Source organism: Diplotaxodon limnothrissa, linkage group LG17 (assembly GCF_057381915.1).
Source record: "Diplotaxodon limnothrissa isolate DT_005_m linkage group LG17, D_limnothrissa_male_GT1.1, whole genome shotgun sequence".
In the NCBI taxonomy this organism is placed as follows: domain Eukaryota; kingdom Metazoa; phylum Chordata; class Actinopteri; order Cichliformes; family Cichlidae; genus Diplotaxodon; species Diplotaxodon limnothrissa.
The window spans coordinates 3,799,261-3,822,633 of NC_140612.1; the positions used below are offsets into that span (position 1 = coordinate 3,799,261).

Below are 23,373 nucleotides of genomic sequence, written 5' to 3' on the forward strand. Positions count from 1 at the left end.
AGAACTGAATCCTTGGGGGCTATTTCACACTCGTTGACATTACAAAGTCCCAGACACCACCACACAGCTGTGATTATGAATGACTGGCTCATATTAAGCCGCACGACGTCTTCATGGAGTCTGCTGAGTGTGTTCCGTCGGCTCTGGGGCGCTTACCTTTCAATAACACCGTATTGAAAAAACTACCAATAGATGACTCGGACCAACCCGGGTCTCGGGTGGTGCCAGAGGCTTGTTTCTCCCGAATTCGGGCTCTCCAACCGCTGGTCCGACCTGTTTTTGTGGCACTATCACAGTCAGCGCTCTCGCTACTGGGCCTGAGTGCGCAGGAGGTGCTCAGCGATCCTCTGGGTCCGGAGTATATGAGTGGCTCCAGGCTGTTGCCAGGCTCCGAGCCAGCGGCGCACTGCTACAGCGGGCACCAGTTCGGGCTGTTTGCGGGTCAGCTCGGAGATGGGGCTGTGATGTATCTCGGTGAAGTGGAGTCTTGTGCACACGGGAGATGGGAGGTTCAGGTGAAAGGCGCAGGAGTCACACCTTACTCCAGGTATTGTTTGCTTCCCACATATGTGGACACCACGTTTTGGGTTGTCTAGACCAAAATACTAATCTCAGTTTTCAAACATTATACAGACTCATCTCATGGACAAAGTTGATATTTATACATCCGGGACCGTTTTTCTTCTTGCTAAATGATAAATAAGGTCACTTCAGTAAGTGACATAGCAAACATTAGTATAGCTCACGTGAAAGCGTTCACCCGGGCAGAGCTGCTTAAGAGATTAACTGCCTGGCACACATTAAATGCTGCTCAATAGCTGTGTGCCTGTTACAAATAAGCGCACCCAGCCTTTCCATCTTATTTGATTAGTGTAGGGGTGTTCAATTAAATGTTAAGGAGGTTAAACAGAGAAAGTTCCCTCTAACAGAGGTCGAAATAATCATACTATTCCAAAAGTGTTATATGCACAGCAAACATCTGACTGTCAACTAAAAGAAAGAAAGTAGCTATAATTCAGCAGTCTTAATCCATTATTTATTATTATTTTCACACTGACCTGGGGGTAAAGAGCTTTTGAAAAGGTTTTCTTCAAATTAAAAATAAATCAGTAAATAAATAACAAAAGGATGTAGTTTTTCAATCTTTCCTAACCACATTTCTAGCACTCGAAGAAAAACTTTTTTCCCATGGCTTCCCAGTGGATGAAGTTAGCTTAAAAAAAATCACCTTTAAGGACCATTGGATGCAGCTGAAGTTAAGGGGGAAAGCCCCTCTCAGATTTTAAGAATTGTGCTAGTATTATGACTTGATTGGAATTGATCATAAATTATCTCAGCCTTTGTTTGAGTTGCTAAAATAGCTTGGCCACTTGATGGTTACTGAGAGCTGAATAATCTGACATATTTTTGGATTTTCTCAGAGACGGCGATGGCAGGAAGGTGCTGCGCTCCAGCATCAGAGAGTTCCTTTGCAGCGAGGCCATGGCTGCCTTAGGGATACCCAGCACTCGAGCAGCATCCCTTGTTACCTCTGACCTTTATGTCAGCAGAGATCCACTCAACAATGGCCAACGCATTCTTGAGCGCTGCTCAGTTGTCCTTCGTGTCGCTCCTACATTCATCAGGTTGCCACACAGGAAGCAGTATAGAGAGAAAAATATAAGTAATAATGGTGTTTTTAAAAAACAGATGCTATCATGGCTCTTTCTCTCTTTTTTTTTCATTTTTGAAGGTTTGGCTCTTTTGAAATCTTTCTGGGCCGAGATGAATTCTCAGGTCTGCAGGGTCCCAGTGCCGGGCGGGATGATATCCGTGCTCAGCTGCTGGATTATATTGGTGGCACTTTTTATCCTCAAATTCAGCAGGCTCACAGCATCCGGAAAGACAGGAATTTGGCTTTTTTCAGAGCGGTGAGAACTAACAAAAATTTCACGTGTTTTACTCTCCGTTTAGGTTGGTTCATTCCATGCTGGTGTGTCAGTTTTCAGTTTCTGTTTATTTTCAGGTGATGACGCAAACTGCTAGGCTAGTGGCCCAGTGGCAGTGTGTTGGCTTTTGCCATGGTGTCCTTAACACAGACAACATGAGCATCCTGGGTCTTACCCTGGACTATGGCCCCTTTGGCTTCATGGAGAGGTATGCAGCGGAGAGTAGAAGCCTTACAGTCTAACTCTGCAGTGTTTGGAGACATAGTAACTGAAAATTACATTCTGTGCTTGTATTATATGATACATGATGACCGTCTTTCTGTGTGTCAGATTTGATCCAGACTTTGTCAGCAATGCCTCAGACAAAAAGAGGCGCTACTCGTACCAAGCACAGCCATCTGTGTGCCGCTGGAACCTGGCTCGCCTAGCTGAGGCGTTGGGCTCTGAGCTTGATCCAGCAGAGGCAGGAGCCGTCCTGGATGAATTCATGCCCACGTATAAGGCGTTCTACCTATCTATCATGAGGAAAAAGCTGGGCCTTGTAAGAATAGAAGAGGTAGAGGACCGAGAGCTTGTATCAGATCTGTTGCGTGTCATGCACAACACAGGTAAAAAAAAAAGGATTCTTGGAAGCCTAATCATTAAGCTACCTATATGTCCTCTCCCTCTCACTCTGTCACCATTGTGCCTTGGTATTATGCCTTCCAGGTGCCGATTTCACAAACACCTTCCGCTTGCTGAGTCGTGTCCCCTGGCCTGAAGAGGGCGATAGTGAGAGAGCCACTGTGGGCTCAGTGGTGGACCTCATCCTAGAGCAGTGTGCCTCTATTGAGGAGCTAAAGGTGGCTAATAAGCCAACAATGGAAGATCGGTGAGGGGGTGTATGGTGGCTGATGTTCTTTTCATAGAACAACCAGAACATGTATATAAGATCTGCCAATTGCCCACCATATACTCCCAATGTTACTCGAATCCTTGCTTACCACTGTAGTTTCAAATTGTTACATCTGTTCTTCTTTTTATATGCTAGCAATTCGGGAGCCAATCTTACCAGGATAATCTGTAAGTTAAAGCTAAGTTTTCTGGTATTTTAAATGGGTATATTGTGGAAGACTCTAATATGTATATATGGAAAAACCAAGAAGCACTAGAGGTGGACTTAACCCTGGAGAACCCATGGGGTCAGAGCCGACCCCATTGGTTTTCTAGGGAAACCATGGGGTCAAATTTGACCCCAGGGTTAAAATGAACTTTAAACATAACCATGTCTCTTTTTAGTGAACTGGCAATGATCCTGTCTCTGGCACAAACCAATCCACTCATGTATGGCATGGTGGCAGACAGCCCAGGTATGACCGAACAGCTTGAATTATTGGGCCGACTCAAGGAGCTCGTCGAGACCAACCAAGATGACCTTAAAAGGAAGCAACGTGATGACTGGATCCACTGGATTGGTCGATACAGGTATGAAAAGAAAGCCAGAATTTTTTTTATGGCTTCTACAAAAGCGGCTGGTGCAGCACATTAATTGAAAAACTGATTTGGTCCCTAGATCCCCCAATCTGCAAGAGCACTGAGGGTACTTGTGATTGATTGTGTTGCACTCTGATTTGTTGGAATAGCATCGCTGATGAATGTTTACCAGAAAAACTGAAAAGAAGATGCAAAACAAAAGAATAATTGTTGTACTCTACATCAGCGGTCTCTAACCTTTTTTGCACCATGGACCGGTTTATGTTCAGCAATATTTTCACGGACCGGCCTTTAAGGTGTAGCGGATAAATACAGCAAAATAAAACCAGTATAAAACCAAAAAAAATTTTTTTTTCATAACACACAGGAAAAGACCCAGGGAAACACAGTTAACAATAAAAACGATAAAAACCATGAATTTTACACCTGAGCCTCAACTTTCGTGGCCCGGTACCAAATGACTCACGGACCAGTACCGGTCCATAGCCTGGGGGTTGGGGACTGCTGCTCCACATCCAACTCATTTTATATTGTGGGCAGCACACATCTTCACACACCCCCGTTCTCTATTATCCATTGGGGCGGATGGGCTGGGAGAAGGTGTTAGCTGTCCAATTGGGGTCTGGGATGTGAGGCCTCCCTGCTGCTGCGGAGCTGGGGGCAGTCTGCTTGCCTCCACCCCAGGGGAAAGGGTAACACCTCCTGGGTCTCCTGGGTGTGGTTTCCCCCTCTGGGGGCGAGGGTACCTGGACCTGGGGTATAGAGTATGTTTGGGGAGTGTGATTGTGTGTGCAATATGTATTTGTGTCTGTTTTTACGTTGGGTGAGTGCCAAGTGTTTGTATATGTGTGCATGAGGGTGGGAATGCACATTTGTGTCTGTGTGTGCCTGTTTGTCTGTGTCTATATGTCAGGTCGGGTCTCAGACTCCACCTCTCTGGGAACATCTCAGGCCCTCCAAAGTATGGAGGCCTATCTCCCCTCACCACACTCCCTGCTGGTTGCTGATGCCCTCAGGCGTGGCACATACAGTCCTGCTGTGCACTTATGGGAGAGGGGTTATGTCAAGGCCTTGAATGGATGACCTCCAGAGCCGGACTCAGATAGCCCATTCCTTTGCCATTAATGGCCTGACTACCTTCAGCACCGCTGGGATGGAACAGCATTATTTATTTTATTTGAATTTATTATTTATTTATTAAAATGTTGGTGGTTCTTGGTGTCTGGGGCTGGCTGCTCAGGTATGTACTGGCTGGATCTCCTCCATGCCTGCTTGATGCCCTGGGGGACGGGGCTATGTCTCCCTACACCATCTAGTAGATCATTACATGGAGAAACCTTTTGAATACAAGCGCGGTCATCCACACAGGTGTGCACACAGGTGTGCACTGTTCATAGACACAAACTACACCTTTCTTGGCTGCTACCTCAAAGCACATTGTGCTGTTGGTCCTGCGTGCTGCAAAACAACATTCAATATTTAGTATTTACTGTTATTTACACTTAGCTAGATTAATGCGATGGTGTTGTGTGGCCTCTCCCTTAGAGATAGGGTGAGAAGTTCGGCCATCCGGGAGGGGCTCAGAGTAGAGCAGCTGCTGCTCCACATCGAAAGGAGCCAGCTGAGGTGGTTCGGGAATCTGACAAGGATGCCCCCTGGGCGCCTCCTGGGTGAGGTGTTCCAGGCATGTCCCACCAGGAGGAGGCCCCGGGGCAGACCCAGGACACGCTGGAGAGATTATATCTCTCGGCTGGCCTGGGAACGCCTTGGTATTCCCCCGGATAAGCTGGAGGAGGTGGCTGGGGAGAGGGAGGTCTGGGCCTCTTTACTTAGGCTGCTGCCCCCGCGACCCGGCCACAGATAAAGCGGATGAAGATGGAGATGGATGGATGGTGTTGTGTTTATTATGTTGCGCTTTTTTTTTTTTTTTTTTTTTTTTTTTTTTTTTTTTTTTTTTGCATGTTTTCTGTCTTTTTTTTCTCTCAACAGGTGATCCGGGAGATTTTCTTTCTTTTTAAGTGTCCTTTCTCACTGTCCCTCTTCCCCTCTGTTTTTCCTTTTCCTTCATCTTTCTTTCTTTCTCCCTTTCCTATCCCCCAGACACGTCTGTCCCGTTTGTAACAACTGAAAATAAAATAAATAGTAACAACAAAGGTCGATCAAATGGACCAATACAGCAAGGCCGTGATTTATCTATCTATCCATCCATCCAATATGAAACAAAAAGCTTTTTCTGCTTATCCAGTTCAGGGCTGTAAGGTGGCTGGAGCTGTGAAAGGCTGAGTACATCCTGAACAGGTTTCCAGTCTCTTGCAGAGCTCACACAGAGAGACTGGCAACCACCTGGGCTCACATTCACACCTAAGGGAAATTTAGAATTGCCAGTTTAACCAAACATGTATGTCTTGGGACCATGAAAGGAAGCTAAAGTACTGGAAAGAAGCCACATATAAATAGTACATGCAAACACCGCACCACAGTGCTGCCTAGCTAAATATCTGTTCATGCTTATTTACACAATGTTTCAGATTGTATGAATCAGCAGGAATATCTGTTTTACCCCCATCATTTTTCTACCATCTTGCTTTTTTATGTGTTTAAATCTCAGGATGCGTTTAGGACGGGAGTGTGATAGCACAAGTGACTTACCTGTTATCATAAAGGAGCGACTCAAAGTGATGAACGGCATCAACCCCCGTGTGGTCTTACGCAATTACATTGCTCAGAATGCAATTCAAGCTGCAGAAAAAGGAGACTTCTCTGAGGTTAGGCAACTTTTTTTTTTTTCATGAAACTTTAATGTAGTCCTTAAGTAGTGAATTTCTCATTGAAGTGCTTGTTTACCTCAGCATTATTGTTGGAATTAATTGAAGTGAGTACAAGTCAGTTAAATTGAGTCCGTCACTAGGTGGAGAAAAACATGTTTCAGTCATCACCTGCCTTGTTGCATGTCTAGCAGCTGTTTCATTTCTTTGAGTGAACTTATTGTACCTCCAGTTACAGGTCATTTAAAGGTTATTATCAATGTGTCCTGCAGATTGTTAGGGTTCTCAAAGTTCTCAAGAAACCATATTCTGATCCTGAAACTTTGTTTGGACCTGATGGATGTGGTGAGATGGAGCACAGTGGGGCGGAGCTTGATGTCGCATATGACGGGAAGCCTCCAGCCTGGGCACAAACAGTTTGTGTCACATGATCCTCGTAAAGCCTCCGAGGCAGGTGGAGGAAGGTCTGTAGGACAGCAATTTTACAAGCAAATGATATCTGTTGTTGCCATTTTGTTATCAACAACTCACTTATTTTCCATTTTCTTCTCAGACTGTATTTCCTGCTTCCTGTTAGGAGGATGTGATGCAGTCCTCTGTGTTCTGGTGTTCATTGTTGTGCAATTAGTTTGGTATTTGTGTGATCACACACTTTTATTTCAGTGTGCAAATGTGTCTGATGAAAAGACTAAAAAATAGACAAACAGAAACGTCACTGCTGATGAAGTATGATGGCTCAGGCTACCAGTCACACAATGATCTGCCTGGGCTTGAAACACAAATGAACATCAGGATATAGCTTAATAGTAACAAAATGAAGAAGTTTAAATTGCTGAACATGATATGATTAGTGGCATAAGCATGTGAGAATTTGTGGGTATTAGTTAATAACAATATATTGTTTGTTAAATAACATGATTTTAGACCTGTTAATTAAAGTCCCAATAAATCATTTGCAAATAATAGCCTGTATACTTTACAGCATTTCATTCCTAATTATTTTATAATTTCTCAAATGTGTTTATTTTTTATCATTTGTTCACTATAATCATGTACATGTCTTACATTTACTCAGAAATAGTAATAGCAATACAGATAGATGACCGTTAGTAAGAAAGCCAGTGTGATTTAGTTACATACCATCTAGGGCAGGGGTCTCAAAGTCCAATCCTTGAGGGCTGGTGTCCTGCAACTTTTTCATGTGTTTTCATGTTGCAAAACTTCTGAATAAAATTAGTAGGTCATTAGCAAGAGTATAGAACCTGACTGCATGTTTTGAAGTGGCAACCCCTAACCCTACTCAAGTAAATTGAAGTAAATGTAAGTGTTTGGAAAAATGTACTTCTAAAAGTACTTTTATTGCAGCATGTTCATTCACTTATGCGCTGCTGTAACATGAATCAAATGACTAAATTGCCACCTCAGCATGCAGTCAAGTTCTATTGAGTCTTGCTAATGACCCTACCAATTATATTCAGAAGTGCTGCAACAGGGACACATGGAGAAGTTGCAGGACACCAGCCCTCGAGGACTTTGAGATCCCTAGATTCTAGGGATAATGGAGCACAACAAGTAGATAAAGGGAGTTCCTGTTCCAGTCATCAAATCATGGTATAGCCAGTTTTTCAATAAAGTAGGATTTATTTAATCATATTTATATAAGACAAATGTAAAAATAATCACAAGCATAGGAATGAGGACCAGGAGGGAAACACAGCTGGGACTAATCACACACACACAAACACACTTCTCAATTGAATTGAATTGAATTTTATTTATATGCCACCAAATTACAAAAACAGTCGCCCCAAGGCACTTTATATTATAAGGTATATAAGGTAAGGCTTATAACAATCAGGTCAGATTCAACTTTTCTGACAACAATAAAGTGAAATCTTACCTGATGTCTTTCATAAATTTATAATGTGAGTCACATTTATTTGTACAAAGCACTTTATAAAAAGGCATCTTGTCTTTTACTTTACATTATTATTACTTTATTACTGTAAGAAACCCCCAAATCCACATACAACCACCTTCAGTGGACTAGCTGAACCTGTTCTTCCATATACTGTACTGACTTCTATGAAAAATAGGCAGAAAGGGCAGGGGTAAAGCACTTACAGTAAACACCCGGCTCTTAACTGTGTGCAGTGAGAGCAGTTTCTATCTGATTACATGACTGTGAGGTCAGCAGGAAGTGGGTGAGACGACAACAACAACAGCAGACTAGATGAACTCAAAACTGAAAGTGCTTCTGCATTTGAACTCAAGCAGAGGATGGACACAAGCAGTGCAACTAATTACACGACATGTAACTATGGCCCGTGTTCCAGAGCTGCTTCTTGGGATTTTGGAAGAAATGGTCGATGAGCAACTCAGGACTTTCCACTGGTACCTTTCAAGTAATGTGCTTGAGCACATTACTTGAAAGGATTCACACACATTCCAAAGTCTCGGGTTGATGGGATGGACAGAACAGGCACTGTGGATCTGTTGGTGCAAACATTTGGCTACGATGGTGCTGTTGCTATTACTGAGGATATACTGATGAGAATGAAACTCAAACTGTGGGCTGATACTCTAAAGGAGGATTATAGTAAAGGTTAAACATTTTTTACAGGTACAAACTTTAGTGTTTAAAGTTTGAAAGGCAAAAGAGCTTGGTTACATAACAGCTCTTTCTTTTCTTTGCTTCCTTATCAGTTCCCAGCAATCATGTGGACAAAGGTAAGAATATAAAGGACAGTCACACACATACATACAAGGTAATGTTTTTTTTGTTTTTGTTTTTTTTGCAAATCTCTTTTTATTAGCATTTTGTTTCTTAGTTAGAATTTGATCATAAACTAAAATAAAATTTAAGATTCCTATGTGAAACCAAAACCTTCATGTTGAAAATTTGTAGAGATTAGAACGTTTGTACACATAAAGGACAGTAATTTGGTTTTCCACTGAACCCCTCGTACAGATTATATGCAGGTAGATAAAGATAAAGCACACATATAATAATAATATTAATAATAACAATAAAAGTTACATCCATAAAAATCCACAGGACTACATGTCGTTGTTGTTATGGTTTCCAGATAAGAGACAGTTCTCAGAGAGTAAAGTCAATTCTTGCATCAGAAATGATAAACATTGACCACTTCTTCCAGTTCTGAGTAAAGAGCTGTAGTTTCAGTCGCAATGCGAAAGTTAATTTTTCCATTATGTATACTTTTTGAATTATGTTTGTCCAGTGAAGGAAAGTTGGGGCCTCAGGCTTAAGCCACAGCCTGGTAATGGCTTTTCTTGCTGCAGTAAGAAGAATCTTAGTTAAATATAAGTCCTCTCTTTTAACTCTATCATCAATATTTCCTAAAAATAAAGCAGTACAATCCTCAGGGACCTTGTAACCAAAGACTTTTTGTAAGGTATCATTCACTGTTTTCCAGAATGGGTTAATTTTAGAACAAGACCAAAAGATATGGGAGTGGTTAGCTGCCATTTCACCACAGTTTCGCCAACAAGGCTGCTGTATGCCCAACTGCTTACTCCTAATGTGAGGAGTGATAAAAAACCTAATAAGACATTTCCAATTAAATTCCCGTCACTGTAGGGGATTTGTAGACGTTTGAAGTGAACCCCATAACTGGTACCATGTTTCATCTGTAATTGATAGTTTTAGTTCCTGTTCCCATTTTGTCTTTACATATAAAGAGGTAAATCTTTGATTCTTCATCAAATTAGAGCATAATTTGGATGCTAGTTTAGTAGTTTTCTGCTGGTAGGTGTCGCACAATGTTTCAATTAGAGGGTTAATCATCTCAGCTTCAGCTATCTCTTTATTGTAATAATCTTGAAGTTGTAGATATCGAAAAAAATCCTGGTTTTCCAATTCAAACATGTCCTTAAGCTCTTGAAAGCTCCTAACTTTGTCCTTTTTGGTAATTAAACAGAGAGCAGTCATATTGTCCTGGTTTAAAACTCTTGTCCAAGGCTATCCATCTCAACTTCCTCCGGCCATTTTGCAGTTTTAAATGTTTGACAGTAGAGTACCACATTTGTAATGAAAACTGGGATATGGGATCGAGTTTTGACTTAATAATGTCAGTTAAGGTATTTTCTCCTAACAGTGTCTGGACATTATAGTCCGTGCTATCTTGTGTCTCAATCTGTTTCCACTTTGCAGTGTATGAATTATCACACCATAGGCATAAAGGGTAATTGTGCTGCCTGGAAATATAATTTAAGGTTGGGCACCCCCTTTGTCCTTTGGCAACTGCAGGGTGGAGAAGTGTATTCTTGCCTTTTTTGCCTCCCCATACGAATATCGACAACATTTTATCCCAGGCCTCGAACTGTTGAGATGGGATTTCAACCGGCAGTGCCTGGAAAATGTACAGCAGCCTTGGCATTATATTCATTTTTATCACATTTATTCTGCTGCTAAAGTCCAATGGGTATGTTGATCACCTCTCCAAGTCTTTTCTAATATCATCCGTGATTGGAAAATAATTTGAACTGTACAATGAACTGTACACCTCCTCCAAGCTGGAGGGAGAGGGAGGTCTGGGCCTCTTTGCTTAGGCTGCTGCCCCCACGACCCGGCCTCGGATAAAGCGGATGAAGATGGATGGATGGATGGATGGATGGATGTACAATGAAGCTGGGCTTCTTGTTATGAAGACACCCAAATATTTGATATTTTTAGTTTTCCAATTGATATTAAAGCCTTCTTTAATTTCTTTGCTCGGTACATAATTGAAGTGAATCATTTGTGTTTTTGCGATGTTTAGTTTATATCCCGAGCATTCATGAAATTCTGCTATTACTTCCAGAAGCTTAGGAAGGGAGGTGTTCAAGTCCCTCAGATACAATATTACATCCTTCCTTTCCTTCCTTGGGGATCAAAGATACGATAGCATCATTCCACAACGGGGGTATCTGGCCATTCTTTAATGTCCAATTCAGAGTTCTTAGCAGGATATAGGGTTAAGCTTCTCCCGAAATACCTTTACCATTCTGCGGGGAACCCGTCACTGCCTGGGGTTTTGTTGGCTTTCAGTCTACTGATTGCCTTATTCAGTTCTTCTACTGTGATTTCCTTAGTAAGTACTTCGTTTTGGTTTTTCCCGATGGTAGGTAGATCTAGGGAGTACAAAATGTTTTTCATTGATTGTACATCTACATTTCCTTCTTGCAGATAGAGATTTTGGTAGTAATTGTTGAAAATGTTTTCTATTTCTTCCGGTTTAGTTTCCAACTTTTGAGTTATAGGGTTTCTAATTTTGTGTATTGCTGTATCTATCTGTTGTTTTCGCAGTCTGCGAGCTAATAATTTGGCAGATTTAGGGCCTATCTCATAATAATTTAGTTTCAAATATCTTGCCTTTCTTTCTGCTTCCTGATTCAATAAATTTTCTATTTGTATTTTAACCTCTAAAATTTGTTTCTGTGTTATGGTGTCCTTTTTAGTCCTGAAGATTTGTTCCAGCTCTTTTAAAAAAAAAAAAATTTCTTTTAAAATTATTCAGAAGCCCAACATTAAGGTGCCAAACCGTGTTCTTTGGAAGTGAGTCCAACTGAATTGTTTAAAAAATCGCATTATGCCCTGAGACATCCGCTACCCCGATTCTACAGTCTAACACTCTGTGACATTCTTCCTTTTGCATTTGAAAATAATCAGTCTGGGTGTGCACTGAGTGTGGAATTGAGTAATGTGTGTAGTCCCTTTGTGAAGGGTGCAGTAATCTCCAGACATCCACCAGTCCCGTTTCCTCAAGTGTCAAGTTTAAGTGTCTGCTTATATGTGTTTTGCATCTAGTTTGACTAGTCGTGTCCAAATTATAATTCAATATTACGTTGAAGTCCCCTGCACAAATACAAATTCCCTCTGCCTCCACTGAGATTAGGTCAAAAAGATCTTTAAAGAATGATTTGGGACTATTTGGTGGTGCATATATACAGACAAAAGTCAAGACACTATTTAAGGTTTTGCCCTTTACAACAATGTACCGTCCTTCTTTATCTTTTATTTCTTTAAAGAGTTCGAATGACATATTGTTCGCCATAAGAATGGCCACCCCTCTTTTATGGCTGTTGATATGGGAGCTATAATATGTTTTTCTATACACTCTAAGAAATAAAATGTTGTATTTACTCCACCCAGTTATGTCAACCGGTTCCACACAACTGGGTTAGTGAAATATAAAATGTATGATATATTTAATTTGAACAACAAATTTTAAGTAAATCTGATAAATCTACTCACCCAAAACACGCTCTACTGAAACTATAGGATTAAATCACTTTAACAGAATTGCAACTTACTCTATTTAAGTTTGTAAATTTAAAAAATCGAACACAAGTTTATTCAGTTAACCTAACTTTAATAACACTTTGTGTAAAACTTGTTGAAGCACACTTTGAGCAATTCAAATGCTTCTAGATCTTTTTTCCTAAACAATCTTTACATGTATTCAAGTGCATTTTAAGCGCAGGAAGACAAGATAAAGAATGTCATGTTAAACTGAAATGATTAAAACTGGAAAGTGTTGTGATTCCAACATTTTTAAATGGTAAATGGTCCCTAAGGACCCCAAAGCGCTTTACATATCCAGTCATCCACCCATTCACACACAGGTGATGGCAGCTACAATGTAGCCACAGCTGCCCTGGGGCGCACTGACAGAGGCGAGGCTGCCGGACACTGGCGCCACCGGGCCCTCTGACCACCACCAGTAGGCTACGGGTGAAGTGTCTTGCCCAAAGACACAACGACCGAGACTGTCCAAGCCGGGGCTCGAACCGGCAACCTTCCGATTACAAGGCGAACTCCCAACTCTTGAGCCACAATCGCCCTTTTAACATTAACATGACTTAATGTAAACTTGATTGGGCTACAATGAAAAGCCCACAATACAGCCCTGCAAACAGCAGGGAGAAATTACTTTAGTGTCATTTTTGTCCATATTTAGAAAAATAACCTTTGCTTCAAAACGTAAACTGAAGTCCAAAGTTAGGAGCAGTCTTTTTCAGTGTAGTTGGATGTTGGTAAAGGTCCAAGAACAAAGAACGCAGAAAAGTGAAAGGCCTTGCAGAAGTTCAGTGTCCTCTATAGAACTATAGAGTGCAGGCTGCTCAAACTCAAGCAGTTTGTTTTTCAGAACCTGCACCTTCATGGATAGGTTGTTCCCATCTAACTCCATCAGTACCTTCTGAAGAAATTCAAATGCTCAGATTTAGAGTGTAGATTAGTCCAAGCAGGAGGGCACAACCCTTTGCCACATCACTAAGAGCTTGCTGCACAGTGCATCCTTCTACGATGACACCAATGTCCTAAGGTGTATCTGCAGAGCTTGCTCCTTCATGTCTGACAACATAGACTCCCAAAGTCAGCTTCTCTGTTTCTCTGCTTGCTCCAAGATCCACATAAATAAAAATAAAAGAAAAAGATAAGTTAATTACATATACATATGGACAAGTAAGTCCACCTTCCATTTCCAATCCCAAATTAAAAAAAAGGAAAATAACTGATCGTTCCGTTTTTAACTTACCAAGAATTCCTTGAACAGGTTATCTGGCTTTTCATTTAAGTAGACACAGACAGCTTTCAGAATGCATTCCCGTCAAACATCAACGCTGGGATTCTGGTGGAGATAAGAACTCAATATGAGGGAAGTTTCCTATTTTGGTTCCTTTCAACCTCTTTACAAAACAAAGTCAAAAATATTAACACATAATCCAGATAAGTGATTAAGCAGTGTTTCATAACTCACATCAGTGACGTGCAGTGAGGTTCATGATTGGTAAGGCACTGACTCCTCTGAGTCAGATAAACAAATATATGAACTCAAAAATCGAAGCTTTTCAATTTTGACATTACGTGAAAGCTTTCATTTTTGCTTTAATCAATTGCTGGAAGGTGCTCCACCTGGAGACTCTGTTGTCCTCCTGGGAGACTTCAATGCTCACGTGGGTAACGACAGCGTGATTGGGAGGAATGGCCTCCCTGGTCTGAACCCGAGCATCCATCCATCCATCCATTCACTTCCGCTTATCCTTTTCAGGGTCGCAGGGGGCGCTGGAGCCTATCCCAGCTGTCATAGGGCGAGAGGCGGGGTACACCCTGGACAGGTCGCCAGTCTGTCGCAAGGCTAACACACAGGGACAAACAACCATTCGCACTCACATTCATTTGCACATTCACACCTAGTGACAATTTGGGTTATCCAATTAACCTATCCCCACAAGCTGCATGTCTTTGGACGGTGGGAGGAAGCCGGAGTACCCGGAGGGAACCCACGCAGACACGGGGAGAACATGCAAACTCCACACAGAAAGACCCCGGCCTGATGTTGGAACTGAACTCAGGACCTTCTTGCTGTGCGGCAACAGTGCTAACCACCGTGCCACCGTGCTGAACCCGAGCAGTGTTTTGTTAATGGACTTCTGTGCAAATCACAGTTTGGCCATAACGAACACCTTGTTCGAACATAAGAGTGTCCATAAGTGCACGTGGCACCAGGACGCTCTAGGCTGCAGGTCGATGATCGATTTTGTAATCGTATCACCAGACCTGCGACCATATGTTCTGGACACTTGGGTAAAGAGAGGGGCTGAGCTGTCAACTGATCACCACCTGGTGATGAGTTGGATCAGGTGGCGGGGGAGGACGCTGGACAGACCGGGTGCACCTACTGACACGTCTTCTGGGGAGGAAGCAGAGTCTGGGGATGAGGGGAATGACCCGCCAATTTCCAGGGGCGAGGTCACTGAGGCAGTTAAACAACTCCTTGGTGGCAGAGCCCCTGGTGTTGATGAGGTCCGCCCCGAGTTCCTGAAGGCTCTGGGCGTTGTAGGACGTTGTGGACGCCTCTGCAATGTTGCATGGATATCAGGGGCAGTACCCCTGGACTGGCAGACCGGGGTGGTGGTCCCCATCTTTAAGAAGGGAGACCGGAGGGTGTGTTCCAACTACAGGGGGATCACACTCCTCAACCTCCCTGGGAAAGTCTATGCCAGGGTGCTGGAAAGGAGAGTCCGTCCACTCGTCGAACTTCGGATACAGGAGGAACAATGCGGTTTTCGTCCTGGTCGCGGAACACTGGACCAGCTCTTTATCCTCTCAAGGATACCTGAGGGTGCATGGGAGTTTGCCCAACCAGTCTACATGTGTTTTGTTGTTAATGACAAGTAGCTAAACATATGCCATTTTATGACCAGTAGTCAAGGTAGTAGATTAGCTTAACAGCTGCAGGCCATATATTATCCTTTAGTTCTAATGGTGTGCTATGTATGTAGTTTAGTCTCTATTATACTCTTGAATAAAAGAAACATAATCATTTGTAGTTCATTAGACAAAATGTGCATTACTCTGTATCCTTGATCAGCTGTGAATGTCTGACACTGTCTTCTTGAGAATGTTTTACTGCTGAATCATGTGAAGAAGGCCATAAGAGGGAGACTAGGTGTCTGGGCAGAAGAGATAAAACCACATTCTTCACCCCCCTTCTAGTTTCACACAGAAAGACAGGGAGGCAAGGTCAGGAGCCAGGCTCACTAAGAATTAGAAAAACATGTGAAGATGCAGCTTTTATGACAAAGAGGGGGGCCAGGATTAGCTATAAAAGTCTGTGAAAGTTGCCACCATTTTGAGACATGCTGTCGAACCTCTGCAGGCATCTCTCCCGTCCGGACGTTGTAATGCTCTTATTGTGATTTGTACCGAAATAAATGATTGTTGATTGAGCATATATACACCGAGTAGTGTCCTTCCTTCAGCCCAAAGATTCAAAGAACTGCGTGTTTACAACAGTTTTGTGGACTTGGAGAAGGCATTCGACCGTGTCCTTCGGGCTGTCCTGTGGGAGGTGTTGCGGGAGTATGGGGTGTCTGGCCCATTGCTATGGGCCATTTGATCCCTATACAACCGTTGCAAGAGCTTGGTTCGCATTGCCGGCAATAAGTCGGACTTGTTTCCGGTGGGTGATGGGCTCCGCCAGGGCTGCCCTTTGTCTCCGGTTCTGTTCATGATTTTTATGGACAGGATTTCTAGGCGCAGCCAAGTGGCGGAGGGCTTTCACTTTGGTGGCCTCAGAATCTGCTTTTTGCGGATGATGTGGTTCTGTTGGCTTCATCGGATGGGGGCCTCCAGCTCGCACTGGAACGGTTCGCAGCCGAGTGTCAAGCAGCGGGAATGAGGATCAGCACCGCCAAATCTGAGGCCATGGTTCTCAGCCGGAAATGGGTGGAGTGCCCACTCCGGGTCGGGGATGAGTTCCTGCCCCAAGTGGAGGAGTTCAAGTATCTCGGGGTCTTGTTCGCGAGTGATGGGAGAAGGGAGCCGGAGATCGACAGACGGATTGGGGCTGCAGCCTCAGTAATGCGGACGCTGCACCGGTCCGTCGTGGTGAAGAGGGAGCTGAGTGTAAAAGCGAAGCTCTCAATTTACCGGTCGATCTACGTCCCTACCCTCACCTATGGCCACGAGCTGTGGGTAGTGACCGAAAGAACGAGATCGCAGATACAAGGGGCAGAAATGAGCTTCCTCCGAAGGGTGGCTGGCTTCTCCCTTAGAGATAGGGTGAGAAGTTTGGCCATCTGGGAGGGGCTCAGAGTAGAGCTGCTGCTGCTCCACATCGAAAGGAGCCAGCCTGAGGTGGTTCGGGCATCTGACAAGGATGCCTCCTGGGCGCCTCCTGGGTGAGGTGTTCCGGGCATGCAGACCCAGGACACGCTGGAGAGATTATATCTCTCGGCTGGCCTGGGAACGCCTTGGTGTTCCCCCGGATAAGCTGGAGGAGGTGGCTGGGGAGAGGGAGGTCTGGGCCTCTCTGCTTAGGCTGCTGCCCCCACGACCCGGCCTCGGATAAAGCGGATGAAGATGGATGGATGGATGGATGGATGGATAATAATATTCAACATTGCTATCAATACATTTGTCAAAAAATGCCTCTCTGTGCAAAATGGGTTTAAAAACATAAACAACTGTAGGATACTGTTAGTCCGTGATTTGAACTGAGGGAACAAATCGTGGCAGGATCAGCCTGATATTATTTGTATCCCACTGTAACCTTACTGTATAAAGAGCTAACATCCCCAAAATGTCAGTAGTTAGTCATTAAAGAAGTGTTTGTGAACTAAAAATTAAGAATGTGGGATACTGTTTGTCCGTGATTTGAAGAGCCCAACGCGTGCTTCCAACAAAGGGAAACCCAATTATGCAAGGGAGACCTATCTTGGCACTTGTGCAGGTGAAGCCAAAGGGAAGATATGCTTCACCATATTTTCTAGTCTTTGCTTAGAATGAAGTTGTTTTGGAAACATATTCAGCGATGCTTCATCTCCTGCTTTGCCTTTGTGTGGGCGCCCATGCTAGCAGTGTCCAAGCATTTTCTTTGGGGTTTTTTCCCCTTTTCATACCACGCCCCCCCTACAATGCATGTAGTGAAGGACTTATACTAAACACATTTCCTGCAAAGAAATTTTAATTAGCAGGAATGTAGGACAATGTAAAAGTGAAGGCAATGCCCTGTTGATGTAATTTCTTTAAGTTTTGGTGTCAATTTTTTATTTTTCTGATAAGAGATGCACTGAATTAAAGCAGGAGGAAGGCGGAAGACCAGTTTTACTTGGATGTAAAGATTTGTACAGGTGAGAAAATGCGAAAGCAGTGTTTGGTGTAGATGGCAGTGCATTAAAAATATTTTTGTCACTAAAACCGATGAATAATTGTGGCAAATAATTCAAAAATCACTGCTGATGAAAACAATAGTGATAATCATGTTGGTGACAGTTGGTCATAATTGGCTACTTAGAGTTTTATATAATTAAAATATACAGCTTTTGAATCATTAAACAACTGGAAAATACACCACACTACACATATCACACAATAGATTTACAATAAATTGGATAAACCTTAGTACCATAGCACATGCCCAAATTTCGTAACTTAGCATTCACAGCTTAACAGTCATCTCTGTTACACAAGGCTTAAATCAGTTAATTACAAAAGATACCTTCTTTCACCCTCCAATGAGCCCACTCCATTACTAGTTTGCCACAAAAGAAGAGGTAAAAAAAAATGACCATAAAAATGGCAGAAACCATGTTCATTCCATTAATAATATTCAAGACCAAGGTAACAGGTTATAAAATGTTAATACTGTAACTGCTAGCTTTCAACTTGATAGCTGCACTAAACATCCCTTTTGCAGATGTCCCATTGCTCCCAACCAATGACTGGTCCCAATTTTGACTCCAAGTCAGCACTTGACTCGATGACATGACCAGTAGAAATAGGTACACCAAGTTACACCAAATTACATCAAATTTTTCAATTTCTTCATTCCCTATTTAGTGGTGAAATTCCATTGTGGAAACAAATAACATTGGATTCACAGGGGGATGATAAATATGAAAATCAAAAGAATTATATGTATAGCTGTTGATAATCGCTGTATGTGTGACAATCTTCATGCATGTTCATGCTTACCCTATTGGGTACACACAATAACATACTTAATTGCTATTATTGTCTGCTCTACTCACCACAGTCTAGCTTTTTTGTATTTAATGGCTCAGTCACACCAGAGTAGATTGCAACCTCCCTAGAAACAATTGCAATTTCTTTGCTGTCAAAAACCAGTTGGAAGTAGTTGCTCTAACCAAGGTCACCCAGAGATTAAGCATGCAACTCCCTCAGCCGTCACCCTGTGCGTCATGCTGGCCCCGTCGTCGAAACAATCACTCGAAACAACCAAGTTCATTGCGCACCATACACAGTAATTTTGGTTGTGTTGCATTCTCCAACCACTGTTTTTCCTACTGTGATTGTAGCATAACAACCACAAAGATCATCCTGCTAGAGTACATATAGACATTATCGCAGATACACAAGGGAAATGTGGAGCATCTCACAAGTGCTTTATCCAAAGTTACTGTAAACATTTGGAAAAATAAGACATAAATTGTTTTTTGATCAACTTCCAGAGTTTGGTTTGAGAACTGTGGCACCTCTGTGTTTCATAGTAAAAAGTTGAAGTTAAAAGTTGCAAAAACATTTTACTTAAAACGACACGTCTCATGGGACACCTGGCGATCACTGAAACTACTACAAACCATAAATAACTGGAAAATTTGGTGCCATGCTTAAATGGTTAAAACATTTCATCTGGTGGAGCCATTAAATAAAAAGTTAGGCAATTGCTTAAAAGTAGTTAGAATTTATTCTTTCAGTTTCATATCTACATCAAATTTATCATCTTCAAGAATAAGAAGAAATGACTGAGCAGAGTCTCTGGGGAATAACAATATCTGAAGAGAAATTTAGATTTAAGGGAAACATGTAATTTTTCTAACTACAGACGCCAAAGGAGCAATTGTAAACATCCCTTGCTATCCGAGTCAATAAAAAGATAATGTCTGTAACTGGCTTCCACAAACATTGACTTTATTGCTGTGCAAATAGAACTACTCAGTTGGAATGTTAGAGAGAGGTGTAGCCAGAGAGGTCTGAGAAATTAGCATTGTGAAAGTTGTGTAACATTAGGTAAACAAGCTCTTTCAGAGAACAGTGCAGTTCATGTTGGATGACTGCATCAGTTGTTCAGATTTGAGTTGTCACACTCACACTGACCTAAGGTAGGAAGTGACGCGCTTGTCATAGCAGTGAAGGGGGTGTGGTAGTTAAGCTATTGGATAAAGGGACTGCTGCTGTTGTTAATCTTGAGACGGGGTTTAAGGTTCACCTAACACGCAAGTATGTGTTTGGAGAAAAAACTGTTGACTATTACTGCTGCAGTAATGAACAGGACAGAGTTACTCTGAGCAGCCAGTCATCTTCTGAGAGCAGAGTTACCAGCAATTTTCATCGGACTAAACACTGTTTACAGTCTGGTCTGTTTTAAACACAGGTCAAAATGAAGAGTCTGGTTGTGTATTGTGGACTCATCCTGGCATTTCTTTCGAGCTGCACAGAACAGGCCGGGGTAAAAGTAAGAGCTTTAAAATTCTTTCCCTACTTGGTCTGTCCTGCTTCTGTATTGTCAGTATTTAAGATGGATATTTAAACGAGGTTAAGACTCACTTTAAAACTGTTTCTTTGTATTGCTAGAGACAGGACAAAGCAGGTTCTCCTCAAGGTATGGATCATCTTGTTTGTTATTACTCAGATAAGTATACTATTTCAGTCTTATTCTTCTGCTTCTTATTGTGTTTCTTTCTGTTATGGTGTACGCCTCAGGAACAGACTGCACACAGATTAAGACTCTGTCACCACGAGCATCCAGTGGCATTTATACGATCCAGCCAAATGGAGCCGCGACCAAGTTTAAGGTATCGATCGAGCCAAGAAATAATAACAAAGTCATGTTTATAAGATCACAGCAAACAGAAGCAGCACTGTAAACTATAACTGCAATTTATCTATCAAATGATTTCACCAGAACAAGGTTTCATTTGGTTATAGATAACAGGATACAGTTTACTTTATATTCATAACTATTAAGTTAACAATAATGTTAGACAAAAAGCACACTGAGCTTCTGGTTATATACTCGATAATATAGCCCCGACCAAGGGTGTAATTTCCCCTTATCTAAATGGATGTAAGATACATAAATATTTATTTTTCTGCAAAATTACCATGACATTTTACACAAGCTAAAATTACTTACACTGTACTTAACATACAATATAATAATTTCTTTGTTTCCTGTAAAAACCCGAGTTATTGTAGTGTACCTACTTTTAAGTATTCATAGGTTAGTATGATTAGATTGTAATTTCAAATAAAATATTCAATTTCCATTTATTACAGGTGAATTACTCCACTACTTGTAGGCCATATTCTAAAATGTTTCTTGCTCCTTAGATAAAAAGTAGAAGTAAATGCCAGCTGAATTTCTTAATATGTGGTGAATGAACTTCTTACTCAGGTTTACTGTGAGATGCATCCAGATGGAGGCTGGACGGTGTTTCAAAAACGAAGCGGAGGAGCCGTTTCTTTCCACAGAAAATGGGCAGCATATAAAACTGGCTTTGGAAACCTGACACGTAAATAAATTACAATGATTATTATTATGATGTAGTGATATATAATCCTAGAGATCAAGAATGGATCTAACATAAAAATATTAAATCTTTTCTTTGTAGTGTAATGTAGTATAAAGCGCTTTGGGGTCCTTAGGGACTAAATAAAGCACTATACAAATACAGGCCATTTACCATTTATTTCTTTGTGCTTTGATTTTCAGAGGACCACTGGCTCGGGCTGAATAAGATTTTTTATCTTACCAAAGACAAGTCCAAGAAGTGGACAATGAGGGTGGATCTGTGGGATCATGAAGATGGGACTGCTTTCGCTGAGTACAAAAACTTTAGACTGGGAAATGAGAAAACTGCGTTCAAACTACATGTTGGGAAGTACCGTGGAAATGCAGGTACTGAAGCCTGAAGCCTGTTGAAGTTTTTACTGTCGCCATATTTCTTTTGCTTTTTATATACACATAAATGTTACTCACTGTTTGTTAATGCAATCAGGTGTTAGATATTGTTCTTTTTTTGTACTTTAAAGAAACCCTGTGAATTTTAAAAATTCATTTTTCTTGATTTGTTTCCCACTCTATCCAAAGGTGATGCCATCCGTGGTGCCTATAAAGGCATTGATCAGAATGGCTATGGCTTTAGCACAGTTGACCGCGATAATGATGGCTGCTCCCCCTGCATCTTTGGTGACATTGCTGTTGGAGCATGTACCGTTACAGAGGGCGGCGGGTGGTGGTACAGCAAGTGTGGGTCCGCCAATCTAAACGGTGACTGGCATTCCTACGGTGAACACATAGGTTGGGCTTCGGGCCTCCACTGGCGCACCTGGAAACCACCTGCACCATACTCAGCCAAGGCCACAAGAATGATGATCAAGTCGGTGTGAAAGGAACCTCCTCAAATTATCAAGTGCTGATTTTCATTCTGCAAAAAACTTTCAACAAAGCTTTTAAGAAAAGTAACTGTGAAGGAGATATGTAAAATACAATGCTAAAAGCATGAAAATCAGTGTATTGTTAATGCTTAGTCATTTCTGTACTAAACTGAAAAACATGCCTTCCAGATAATCAAGTTCTACCCGAGGTCTCTTCCTGTTAAAGCACTGCTTACCCTCTCTTTTTATGTATTAAAAATATTTTTACAAGAACTAAAATATGCCAGAGTCAACATTATTAGCCCCTCTGTTGCCAGTAATTATGTTGAAAATCCTTTTTGCTGGATAACAGCCAGCAGTCCTTTGTTGTCTTTTTCAACAAGTCTCACATGCACCACCTGAGCAGTCCTAGACCATTCTTCTTTGGCAAATCTCTTAAACTTCTCCAGATTTGACCATCTTCTGGCATGGTTCTTGGTCTTCACCCCTGAGAATGGGATTCAAGTCAGGGCTATGTGCAGACCAGAATGCCAACGTATATTTTTGGAGATTGTCGTGTTGAAAGAGAACACGAGAACCCAAGTTTTGCTGCTGACTACTTTCAAAATCTTCTCATATCTTTTTTTCATATTTACTTTGGGGACGGTATTCTTTGGGTTGTGGATGGATTCATTCTTCAAACATGAGCAGTATCTCTTTACCCAAATAGACCTAGTTTAGTCTCATCTGACCACAGGTCATGCTTTTGGTATAAATAATTTTTCTCCAAATTGTCCTTAGCATAATTCAGTCAGTGCACCTGGATTAATGTATGTGGGTAGCGTTCTGAACAACCTGCAGGCATTCCAAGGATGCTTTATTAAAACCAGTAAACAATGAATTTACAGTAATCCAGATGTGATAAAATAAAGGCATAAATAACAAATATCAATCCAAAGCCTGACACAGTAGAACTCAACCTGGTGATCCAAGTAACAGAAATAAGAACGAACCAGAGATTTAAAGTAAGCATTGACAGTGAAGACAGAGTCAAACGTTACACCAAGGTTCCTGATAGAAGATTTAGCAAATGTGGCAAGAGAACCTAAGTTGTCATTAACTTAATCTGTCACGGGCAAAGACAAGGACTTCCTTTTTCTTTTCATTCAGCTGGAGAACATTTTTCTTGTTTTTGTCCTTTCATGAATCCAGAAAATACATTCACGTGTCTTGTGATATTTTCAGTAAACACTTAACTCTAGAGGTAATACCTGAGAAGTCAGTCAGATTAATGCTCCCAACAGTACTCTAGAAA

The 23,373-nt window shown here is 41.8% G+C and overlaps 2 protein-coding genes across 4 annotated transcripts; both read left to right on the forward strand.

Annotated features, from left to right (window-relative positions):
- The first annotated feature begins 113 nt into the window (after window positions 1-113).
- selenoo2 (selenoprotein O2) lies at window positions 114-6,606 on the forward strand. Its single transcript, XM_085376230.1, has 9 exons — window positions 114-547; window positions 1,422-1,625; window positions 1,733-1,910; window positions 2,006-2,136; window positions 2,259-2,536; window positions 2,637-2,799; window positions 3,207-3,392; window positions 6,010-6,166; window positions 6,439-6,606. Exons 1-9 carry the CDS (start codon window positions 114-116, stop codon window positions 6,604-6,606), a joined length of 1,899 nt encoding a protein of 632 aa, XP_085232356.1.
- A 13,254-nt stretch (window positions 6,607-19,860) lies between these two features.
- Window positions 19,861-22,120, forward strand: LOC146614502 (angiopoietin-related protein 5-like). Of its 3 annotated transcripts, XM_085376368.1 has the most exons (7): window positions 19,861-19,919; window positions 20,074-20,154; window positions 20,274-20,301; window positions 20,403-20,494; window positions 21,097-21,214; window positions 21,415-21,600; window positions 21,793-22,120. In XM_085376368.1, exons 2-7 carry the CDS (start codon window positions 20,080-20,082, stop codon window positions 22,089-22,091), a joined length of 798 nt encoding a protein of 265 aa, XP_085232494.1. In that variant the 5' UTR covers window positions 19,861-19,919; window positions 20,074-20,079; the 3' UTR covers window positions 22,092-22,120. The 3 variants fall into 3 exon arrangements, with proteins under 3 accessions (XP_085232494.1, XP_085232495.1, XP_085232496.1); XM_085376369.1 differs by lacking the exon at window positions 19,861-19,919 and having other exon boundaries at window positions 20,077-20,148; XM_085376370.1 differs by lacking the exon at window positions 19,861-19,919 and having other exon boundaries at window positions 20,077-20,148; window positions 20,280-20,301.
- The last annotated feature ends 1,253 nt before the right edge of the window (window positions 22,121-23,373 follow it).

Excerpts from the sequence above, each read along its gene's own strand:
- LOC146614502 (XM_085376368.1), top strand. The coding sequence starts at position 20,080 with ATGAAGAGTCTGGTTGTGTATTGTGGACTCATCCTGGCATTTCTTTCG. Across the intron at positions 20,155-20,273 it reads CAGAACAGGCCGGGGTAAAA|AGACAGGACAAAGCAGGTTC; the intron begins GTAAGAGCTTTA and ends TTGTATTGCTAG. Across the intron at positions 20,302-20,402 it reads CAAAGCAGGTTCTCCTCAAG|GAACAGACTGCACACAGATT; the intron begins GTATGGATCATC and ends TGTACGCCTCAG.